Source organism: Harpia harpyja, chromosome 20 (genome assembly GCF_026419915.1).
Source record: "Harpia harpyja isolate bHarHar1 chromosome 20, bHarHar1 primary haplotype, whole genome shotgun sequence".
Classification (NCBI taxonomy): domain Eukaryota; kingdom Metazoa; phylum Chordata; class Aves; order Accipitriformes; family Accipitridae; genus Harpia; species Harpia harpyja.
The window spans coordinates 12,855,013-12,865,904 of record NC_068959.1 but is presented as its reverse complement, the minus strand read 5'-3'; the positions used below and the strand labels follow the sequence as shown (position 1 = coordinate 12,865,904).

Below are 10,892 nucleotides of genomic sequence, written 5' to 3'. Positions count from 1 at the left end.
TGCATGCTGCTGCGGCCAGCTGCAGCCTTGCTGTTGCACATGCTGCCTGCAAATTGCCTAGCCTAAAATCTTTCTTTACCCTTCATTAATTAAAGTTCTTAATCCTTTCATTGAAGAAAAATTAGTTTCCTTAATTTCCTTCAGGAGTTTAGATAGCCAGTAGATGCTGGAAGCTGCAGGCAATGGCCACTGTAAATAATCTGCTGGTATCTCCTGGGCTGCTTGTGGGCAGCCTGCATGGCAAAATGGTGCATGGCTGCAGACAAACAGGCCTTTTAACTCTTCCCTTTGGCCTCACAGCTACACTGATGTGGGGGTCCCCCCCACCGGCAGCATTGAAGAGAGGGTAGATTAAGTAGCAGGGATAGAGCTTATAACAGAAGCACTGTGGAGAGAGTGATAGCTGGTTGCCAGATGCATTTATTTTTCTGTATAATTTTTAAATACAACAGTATTTCAGTGCTGGTTGGCTTTGACTGATTGCAAAAACCCACTAGAGCAAACATGGACTTCTGTTTCCTGGAAGTAAACTCGAAGGCGAGCTGAATCCCAGGAGTGGGGGTGCTCGGAGCAGCATCCCTCCCTCCACTGTCTGAGTGTGCGAGGGAGAGCCCCACATCCCGGGGGGATTGCACAAGTTGTCTTTTCTCCTCAGACTGCTGAGTTGCTGCCTGGAGCTGACTTTCAGTAGCTGGCAGTGATGAATGGAGATGGTGGTGGTGATGAAAGCCAGGGCTTCACCCAAGAGTTTGCCCATTTAGCAGTGGCGAGCTAAATCCTTTCCCTGCCTCTCTGCAGGCAGACACCGCTATTTTGCAGATGCACTGCAATGAAGACTCTGAGTGATCCGAAACCAGCGCAAGCAGATACAGATGACAGGCAGCGTATGCCAGGCTCCAGGGCAATCTAACCCCTCTCTGTGCCCTTCTTCTAGCAGGTTGTGCATGAGCAGTCAGCCTTCGGTGGTTCGGGGGCTACTGAGAGCCCAGGGCATCATGTGCTTGTGTGCACTACTGCAGTGTGGACAGTTTTCCTCTAAAACCATCGCTATTATTAAGGCGATGAGGAGATGTCTTCCCTGTGCTCCACGGGCTGTTGACCAGCAGGCAGGCAGAGGGCAACTCCCGGCAAACCTGAGCTGCCCTGCTCTCTCCAGCCCTCTGCTATTCCTTCAGTGCTCAGCCTCTGCCTGGGCAGCCGCTTGCTCGTGGTGATCAAAGCACGACTGCAGGAGCAAGGAGGGGTCCTTGTGGACGTCAAGCTGAAAGGGAAGCAAGAGACACTTAGAGAGAAGCGGCAGCCCCGGCACTGCTGCGCGGAGCCGGCTGCCTCCTGAGAGCCCCGTACCAGCACCTCACCCATCGCAGCTGCTGCCAGGGCAGATTTGCTGCTGTTGCCCTGGTCATCAAAGGGTCCGTTCAGCCACCACCGAGCGTGGCCCACTGTGCACTGCAGACATAAGGAGCCTGCAGACATAAGGAGCTGGAAACGCTCCCTCAGAGTCAGCAGGGTGGTGGGGTTTTAGTGGAGCGGGGTCAGTGCTAGAAAAGCCGGTGGGGAGAGAATGGTGCCGCCTTACCTGCAGGAGGCTGCTGAGAAACATGAGGGGTCCAAGTCTGAGTTTGAAGAGGTATTTGGAGGCAGAGACGGTGCATGAAAAATTAAAACGTATCCAGCCAAGGACTGAGGGGGAGAGAAAGAGGGAACAGAGATTGCGGGACCCAAAACCAGCAGCACCTGGAGAAAGCTCTCCACTGGCATTTGAAGACACACAGCAAGCACAGGAGGTAGGAGCTTGCAGGTGCTTTAGGGAGAGAGATGCAAAGCTTGGGAGGGAGCGGGAAGGAAAGCTGGGAGGCATCCCTTGTGGGCACACAGGCAGCTGCTGTGGGCAGGGAGGCAGAGAGGTCCCTGAGCTGGCAGGGAGCAGAGAAACCAGACCTGTCCCTGTTTCTCCCTGCAAAGACACCTAGATGGACCTGGACAACAAGCTGGGACTGATAAATGCTGAGACTGTGCAGACGTGTACATTACTCAAAGTATGACCTCCAGAGCCTCCTGGACAGACTTTGTGTGTGGCCCAGAAGCTGAAGTCCATGTCGGGGAGCTGGAAGCTCCTGTGCCTAGAAGAGCCCAGAGGAGGATTTGGTGTCAGATGTCACTGCCCAGGGCTCGGGTGGGAGCTGCAACTCCAAAGGGCAGCCCAGGACAGTGAAACAAATCCCAAGCAACAGGGGTTTCACACCAGTCGGGAGCACGAGCCTGGCGTGGCATTTCCAAGCATTGCCTTGCTGTGCCCCTGCCTCCCCTGCCCACCCACGGGCCTTTTTGTGGGCCCTTGCCCGTGGGGCTGGGGGGATCCCACCGAGCCGGTGGAGCCTGGGGCAGCTGTGGTCTCAGCCAGCCCAGCTCAGCCGGGCAGATGCGGGCACTGCCACCCTGCCCTCGCTGCCCACACTGCCCACTGCAGCCCCTGCGGTGCCTGCTGCCTGCGTTGCGTGCGCTGCCCACGCTACCTGCTGCCCACGCTGCCAGCCAGGTGCCGGTCAGCCAAGGTCAGCAACAAAAGCTGTCCCTATTCACAAAAGCCCGTTACTGACTTATTTTCCCCTCCCACAAGGCATGGTATGTCCAGTACAGGAGATAACGCCACCTCCCTTCCCTCTGGCAGCTGGAGAGCAGCCATATAAGCTACTACAAAAGTAGTACCCGTCTGTGTGAAAAGAAGCTGTTTTATCTCAAAGTTATACCAAAATGGAAACTGTTGCATTGGGGTTTTTCCAAATGGCTAGAAGTAATTGCTGGGACTAATGGAGCTGCTGAATTGATTTTGTGACTCACCAACAGCTCCCTTCAGTCTCTAGGTCTGCTTGCAGGATAATACTCCATCAACAGCATCAGTCCTTGATTTTCCAGGAAGCTGCCTGGGAATGCAGCGCCGGACGGCGCAGGTCAGGCTGGGAGGACAAGCGTCAGCTGCGGGTCTGTCCCTCTGTGCAGACCCTTCCTTTGTGTGCCCCCGCTCCATCCTGGAGCCCTGCCAGCCAGGGACCCCGCTCCCGTGCCTCTGCTCATGCTTGCACCCTCCTCGGGCACCCTGACACCGGCTGCCCCAGCTGCATCCCCACATTTCCTCCTTGCAATTTCATGTTTTAATCTGTCCTGGCACTGGCAGTGTCACTGCGCCCTGATGTATCTTAGAAAAATATTCCTGTTTGGTGGCCCCAAAGCCTGGGTTTTTTTTGGAAAGCAGCAGGGAAATGGGCTTCCCATCAGGTCTCCACTTGGGGTGCAGCAGTTGCAGGGACAAGGGGCTGGGTTGGGGGCAGGAGGCTGGTTCTGGCTCTACGGCTGGGCAGAGGGACCTGCGCTGGGTTGCCTCTGGCTGTGCTGTGCTGGAAGCGGGCAGGTCTAGGGCAGCTGCCTAAATCGGTGCAAACTGGCAGAAAAAAAATAGCTGGGACAGCTCAGCACCTTGCAGACCTCCTCCTTTAGGGCTGCTGAGGTCGTCCCGCCTGGCAGCATCACCATGCCATGCTCCGGATAAATTCAGTGCAACACCTCCGACCTGGCGAGCCCTCGCAGGGGTGATGGCTGGCGCTGGGCTCCCATGTGGCGGGTGCTGCAGGGGAGCTGCCCCCATGCTGCTGCCAACTCCCCAGGCTTTCCATCCCATCCCTTCCACAGCCTGGGCTCCCACAGTGACCAGGACACCAGGACCCCCTGTGCTGGGAAACAGTGGTTCGACCACCTCGGCCGTGCCTCTGGGAGAGCAGCCTGGCTCCCGGGGGCTGCTCTCCTGGTACTGGGGGGACTCTCCAGGTGCCATCCTGAGCCGTACGGTTGCCGCATTGCCATCTGGAGTCTTTTCCACACTTTTTCTTGGAATCCAGCCCTTTGCTCTCTTACTCCCACTCAAGCAAATTTGAGGTGCATGTCCCACTTCATTTTTAACTCCCCCAGTCTGGGAGGTTTCTTCTGTGACGGGTCTTGTGGCAGTGGCACCGCTCCCAACGTCCAGAGTATGGAGCCCAGGCTTCTCCTGCATGAGTTAAACTGGAAGAAGCCACACTTAAAATAGCAATATACAGGGATGTTCCCCCATGGGAGCCGCATCCCTGGCAGTGGTGCAGCATTGATGTGAGCGAGCTGGGGGGCTCCACCACCCCCCCGGCCCCAGCCGTGCCGCCACCATCCCACTGCCGGCCAGGCAGATGCAGGAGAGCACCTTCTGCAAAGCAAAACACCTCCTCCCAGAGCAGGCTTGCACTGATAAACTAAAGTATTAGCAGCACAGACTTGTTCCTTTTTTTTCTTTCCACTTTATAGTATATATGTTATCATTTAGTTATAGGCAGATCACTTCACTATTTACAGTACATGAGCGTAGAGATTCTACAGTCTTTTTGATGTAAACAAGTAACTCCACGGCAGGGGAGTCTGGAAAAAGAAGCCAGTTCTGAAGTATTTACACAATTTAAAATAGAACTTTTATACCCACCAGATAGATATAGATAATACATTGAGCGATTTGGTTAAATTATCTATGAAACTATAGAATCTGACAATGTAAAAATACAAGAAAACGTTCTCTCGTTTTAGAAGGTAGACAGTTAAATCACACTAGAAATAAATCTCTTTTTTAAAAATAATAACAATAATAATAAAGGAAAGGCATAAGAATCCATGCCATCTTTTAAGGTTAAAGTATATTACATAAATAAGGACACAACGGAACGGAACTGGGGAAAAAATTAAGTAAAATATAAAAAACCACTACCAATTAAAAAAAACCAGACTAAAAACTTGATTCTTAATCACAGAGGGATCAATTCTGCTACTTTTACTTACTCTGCAAGTAGGAAATTGCAGAGTTAAGTAGTACTTACTCAGCATGAGGAAGGGAGGCAGAATTGGCCCCTAATAATTACTAGCAGTGTCCTTTTACTTAAAAAAAAAGAAGAAAAAGACAGAATTTAGCTTTTTTTTTATAAATAACAAAGCAGATGTGCCCCTTTTTAGGTGAAATTCTTACACCTTTCTCAAGAAATGCATCAATTTAATCTTTCTCTCTCTTTCTCACATGCATACACACACTCCCTCCCCAACTCCGTATTTACTGCAGCGTGGCTCTCGGCTCGGTGCTGTGGCCGTGGCCATGGGTGCTGCGGCCAGGCTGCCGCTGCCACCCCCTGACCCCAGGGTGGGCGAGGGAAGAGGAATGAAACCCAAAGGCTGCATTTGGCTCTATATTGCTTGAGATTGTCGGGGATGGGCCACAACGCTTAGAACAGAAAGGGTGTCAGGGCTCAGCTATGAACAACAATGTATCTCAGTATTCAGCATACCTCCAAAAAGAAAGAAAAAAAAAACAAAACAGAAAAAAAAAGAAAAAAAAAGTTCTGGTCTGCAATTGCAACACTCCTTTGCATGGACCAGTGCTGAAATCAGACACTCAAGACTGTAATGTTGTGACTGAGCTGCCACTTCGTGAAAGAAGATGTGCAGCCCAGCCAGCTGTGCTGAGTAGGAATTGGGATAAACCTTTTCTTTGGGGCAGCACTGAACCGAAAACCCAGGATTGTCCTCTGCGTTCAGCCCAGACACTCAGAAACATTTGCTCCTTCCTGCGGAGCCCCAGGGACCCACGGGATTCCCACCAGAAACCTGGTACCCCACCCTGAACAATGAGCTTTTCTGGGGCAAATCTGTGCAAAAAAAGCAAAGGGGCTTTTTTGTCACGAAACTCTTGACATTCAGCATTTCCCCACAGTACCTGCAGGGAACTACTGAGGGACGTTCTATAGTTATATATTTTTAAAAAAATAAATCTCCTCCTTACTTATTGCCTACCATAATATACCCTTTTGCTCCCAGTTTCTCTTTGAAGTAGCGCTCCTACCCACCCCGCAGCCCTGGCCCTCGCAGGCGGCGGGGGGCAGCTTCCCGGGGCTGCCGTGGGGACCAGGGTGCAAGGGTTCCCTTTTCGGGGTGCCCAGCTCTGAGCTGCACCCACGCCTGGGCATGCACCTGCCATGATGCCACAGGCTGGGCGGGACATAAAGCTAATCCTCCGGGGGGGTCGATCCCTGCTCCCCGGCCCCCGCAGCTCCCGCAAAGCGCTGGGAGCCTCTTGCTTTCCCGGTGGTGCGGGCTGCCTCTCCCTGCGCAGTGCCCGGGCATTGCTTTCCTCCTGCCCCATTTCCCCATAGCATCCAAAACAGTCATAGTCACAGGTCGCTAAGGGAGTGAGCTCTCACCTGCCCCTTGTGCCCGAGCCCTCCTTCCTGCCCCTTTGCAGACACGAGCACTGTGAGCTACAGACACCTTTATATTAAAAAAAAAAAATCAAGCAGAAACTTATTTTTCACCACAAACCCTGCATGAGGAATTCTAAAGCCAGCAGACCTGTGCTTCTTGAGCTGAACACCCGCCACTCTCACCCAGTCCTAAAAGTCAGGGGAAGCCCCTGGGGCTGGCAGCGCGTGCCCCCCAGGGCAGGCAGCACATAGCCCTGGGGCTGGCAGCGTGCCCCCTGCTCTTCCCTGCTGCAGCGATGGGCTGGCAGGCGCGGGCAGCAGCAGAGGGCTGCCCCAGCCACAGTTGTGCCTCTGTGCCTTGCACGCCTCTGTGCATAGTGCGTAAGTCCTGGAGAAATTTCTTGGGGGAGGAGGGAAAACAAACCATCCCAATTTAATGGAAAAAAAAAAGAAAAAACCCCAAACAAAAAAAAAAAAACCCAACCCCACTTATAGGCTTCAGGCACCACAAAGACCACTTATTGCATCTCTTCCTACCCTACGGGTGCAGTACTGATCGGCTCTGTGCAGGACGAGCCCTCCCCTTCCCGAGCACCGGCCTTGATATCCAGAAGCCAGGCACAGGCAGGGGCTGCGGGATGACCCAGGGCGCCCAGCCGCAGGAAAACAATGGGAAATTTTGTATCTGGGTACACCAAAACCAATGCTTGGGAAGCGACTGAGTGATCCCCCAAGAGAGGGCTCCCCCCAGCTCTGCACTAACCCTTCCCCTCTGCCACGCTTGATGCATCCCCAGCGGGGCCCGGCCGTGGGGGCTCGGTGCCCCCGGCTGAGCGGGAGATGGAAGAATTCCACTTACTTTGCTTTTTTTTGTTGGTTTTTTGGATTGATCGTTTTCTGAAAAACATCAGCACAGCACAGGACAGTACTACCCACCCTAAATGTGTCGCTATATACATTCTACATAAGCTCTATAGCAATCACATGTAAACATCATCGTTGTGAGGAAATACTAGGACAGAAAAAGGCAAAGCTACAATGAGGCAATTGCCAATAGCAGATGCTCAGTCTCGGCCAGAGCTACTCGTGTTCGCTAAGGTGGGATGAGAAGTGGGGGGAGCTCGTGGCAGGAGAGATGCCGAACCTCACTGCTGAGACTGCAATGGCACGAGGACTGTTCCCTGACAGTGATCGTCGCTGGCGGCAGATTGGGGACCCGCAGTTCAAACCCCGCGGTGGCCCGTGGGCCCTCGCGCCGCCGGGCTGGTCGTCGTCAGAACCACGGCTCCCTCAAAAGCGGAGAGAAATAGCCAGGTAACTGTGCTGGTATCAGCGCTGCCGGCATGCCCGCTCCCGCCAGAGACCAGCTGCACGCATGGCCCCGGAGCCAAGGGCCACCTCGGCAGCACTCACGCTCTCGGCATTGCACCTCATGCAATTTCAGAGGCTTTGGTCACACTCCCTGCAAGACGAAAGAGTACCCACGCCAGGGAAATGAGAATAAAACCCCTAAGTCATGTTGAGGGGAGACCCCAGGAGACTCTAATCTATCTATTGGCAGAGTTAAGGCTATAATATTCTATCTACATAGGATGGCTGAATCCCTAGTGGTCTCTGGGCCTGAAAAATAAATGGAGACGATGGCGATGGCTTGAGGAGCAGCCAGATTCCTGCTCCCTCAGGAAAACAGTGCCTCTGGCCAGCACGTGGTGGGGTTTGCTCCAGCCGGTGGTGGGCTCTCTCCCCCTCCCTCCTCGCCCGGAGATGGAGGGCAAGTTTGCAAGCAGATTTCGTGGGGGTGCTGCCTGAGCACGCCTTAAATCCAGCACTGCCAGGCAGCCCCAAGGGCCCCCGGCCAGAGGCAGAGCGGGCAAGCATGCCACAGGGCGCTGGTGGGCATGGGGGACAGATCCTGGGTGCCAGCTGGGTGCTGGGGAAGTGTATGGCTTATCAGGTACTGGGCAGAGCGCAGGCAGGGTGGGCGTTCGGCGCGGCTGCCGTGCCCCGCTCCTGCCTCCCTGCCTTTCTGGATTTTGGGCTGGCTGCCGGGCAGGGATCACAGACAGATCTTCTTGCCCCGCTCGCTCTGCAGGGGGTGGAAGCGAGCGGGGAGCAAGCCGCTCGGCCTGGCCGGTCTCCCAGCTGCCCAAGGAGCCGGAGAGAAGCCAGCTCCCTCGCAGGGACCCGGAGGCATCCATCCCCCAGGCTGTGCCGGCAGGACCTGCCGGATCAAGCCTGGCCAGCTCCGGCCCCCCGGCCCCTCTCTCCTGGCTCCAAAGGCAGCGGAGGGCTGGAGCAGCGCTGGCAGCCCCCCGGGCAGTGCATCCTTTTACCACCCCTCTCCTTCATGCCTGCAAAGCTGCCCGGCCCCACAGCAAGAATGGCACGGGGCTGGCGTGCCCCACCGCCCGCCGGCTCCATCACGCACCAGGACCGAGCTCAGCATCTGGGTCCAGCGACACAGGCGGGCTGGGGGCTGGGGGACTCGGGCCACGCGAGCAAGAAGAATGGCTTTGACAGCAAAGTGGGTGACCCCGATGCGACTGCCGAGCACCCCGGTTTGCCGGCAGGGAAGGCGGGCGCCTCCGCGGCCGACGGGTGAATGCTGGCTCCATGACTCTGCTCTGACCCCCCATTTGCTGAGTGGCAAGTGCCTCATTACAGTGCATAGTTAAAAATCAAGGAAGCGGTACAATAAATCTGAATTACAGTACATCTGAGCCATAAATACATTTTTTAAGTATATACTTTTTTTCTCTTCTTCTTCTATTAAAAATTAGTTTATAATCCTGATTCTATTCACAATTAACAATTTCATCATCACACACTACGGACAAAAAAATGTTATGGTGAACACAGCTGCAACTCCGCGGCGGGAGCACTGGGGGGGCCAGGAGGGGGGAGAGGGGGTGGGGGGCTCCTAGGCTCACCCTAAAACAACCAGTCAGAAGCGGGGGGGACTAACGTGTGGCAGTGAGACATCAACACCATGGGGACTCACAGACAGAAGCAGCTTTGTTCAATGTAAACATCGATCGGAAGGGACAGCAGTCTCTCTCTCTCGTGCGTGCGTGCTCTCGCTCTCTCTCGCTCTCTCTCGCTTTCCATAGACTGAATAATTTCTTTGAAAACGTAAACATATTGGAAGTGCCTTGACTGAGGTATTGAGGTATTCCTCCAAGGTTAAGGCTGTTACCGATGCAGGCTTAGCTGGGCCTCCTGCAGCAAGCTGTCGAAATCCATGGTCTCGTACTTGCTTTTCACTGGAGCTGGGGAGGACTCCTCCACGCTGCAATCTGGGAACGGCAGGGATACAAGGCAGATGGGTCAGGGAGCAGGGCACTAGGCACGCTCGCTGCCTGGCGAGGAGGAAAACTGAGGCACGCCAGGGCACTGCTTGCTCCCCCGCTACCGGCATGCTGCATCCCGGCACCGCAAAGCCAGCCTGGCCGAGGCGGTGATGGCGAAAGGGAACGGGGACGGTGCTGTCTCTCCCTCATTGACAAGGAGCTGTTGGGCAGAGGGGCTGTAGCGGTGCCCAGCCCGGCAGGTCACACACCACAGACAACCGTTTCCAGGCGCGCAAAAATCTGCGGGATGCAGCTGAATTCTGAGGTGCTGACACAGGGCCGTCCCCGCAGGAGCCGTGCCGGTCATGGGGAGGAGGTTGCCTGCCTGCAACCCAGCCGTCCGTCAGAAGCTGAACAAACAGTGCCACCGCAAAGCCTGGGAAATTCAGCAAATGCCAGAAATAAAGCTGCCTAATTTAACAGCAGCTTTTGGGTGTATATTTTTGAATGAGCCGTGAATGGCACAGTTGCATTTCACCTCTGCCTGTGGGCTTCGCCTCTCATCGTGCACCAGGGCGAGGGGGGTTTTAGGAATGAGCCAGGCTGTGCAATACGGGGCTGACTGCTGGCCTTGCAGCAATCTGCAGGTGAGGAGCACTGAGGGAGGTTCTCCTATGCAGGGGGGCAGCTCTGGCCCCCCTCCCCGCAGCACTGCACAGCCACGTGCCAACATCTTCATCATGGGGTGCTATCTGTTTCCTATCTTCTCTGTGCCCAAAATGAGAGGGATTTATGTAGATGAACAACGGGCATTTGCGCCCACAACCAAAGTCAGAGGGATTGCTGCTCTGAGCAGATGAGATATTATAAGGTGCTAAAAGATCAGGCAGTACTTGTGTCAGACTCGGCATCTACAGGTAAGTCAAGACTTAGGGCTTTATTTTCTGGGCCTCAGTCTCTTATGCATGAAGTGGGATACTAGAACCACTTCACCCCTTGCAGAGGGTACAGAAATAAATGCCCTGTGTTTGTGAAACACCTGAAGATCCCAGTCATGAGGGCTGAGCGAAGTCTGGATCACATTTCTCTTGCAGGACTAGCACAGGGTTTCGCTCCTGTCCCTCAGCTCAGGCTGCAGCCCTACCACCCAGGGAGGGACAGGGTCCAGCAAAACCCCGGCTAACGCGGTCGCCAAGCAAGACAGGAGGTCTTGCAGAAGCCCATACAGCACAGAAGGAGTTAATGCGACCACAGCACATTACAGTGCCATCATTTTGGCTCAAAAGTGCACGTGCAGTGTAGTGAATCTGTCCTGCAGAGCAGCAAACCACCCAGATCACCT

General features: G+C 54.5%; 1 protein-coding gene across 3 annotated transcripts in view; it reads right to left on the bottom strand.

The window, feature by feature from the left end:
- Nucleotides 1–44: 44 nt before the first annotated feature.
- The window catches only part of PPARGC1B (PPARG coactivator 1 beta), a 58,852-nt gene continuing 48,004 nt past the window's right edge, over nucleotides 45–10,892 (bottom strand). The window contains exons 12-13 of one of the 3 annotated variants that reach the window (XM_052771907.1): nucleotides 9,457–9,556; nucleotides 45–1,261 (exon numbers count right to left, since the gene is read on the bottom strand). In XM_052771907.1, the coding sequence (XP_052627867.1) occupies nucleotides 1,054–1,261; nucleotides 9,457–9,556 (308 nt within the window). In that variant the 3' untranslated portion in view covers nucleotides 45–1,053. Of the gene's footprint in view, nucleotides 1,262–4,299; nucleotides 9,557–10,892 lie in introns of those variants that run through there. The other 2 variants (XR_008232715.1, XM_052771908.1) reach the window with 2 other exon arrangements.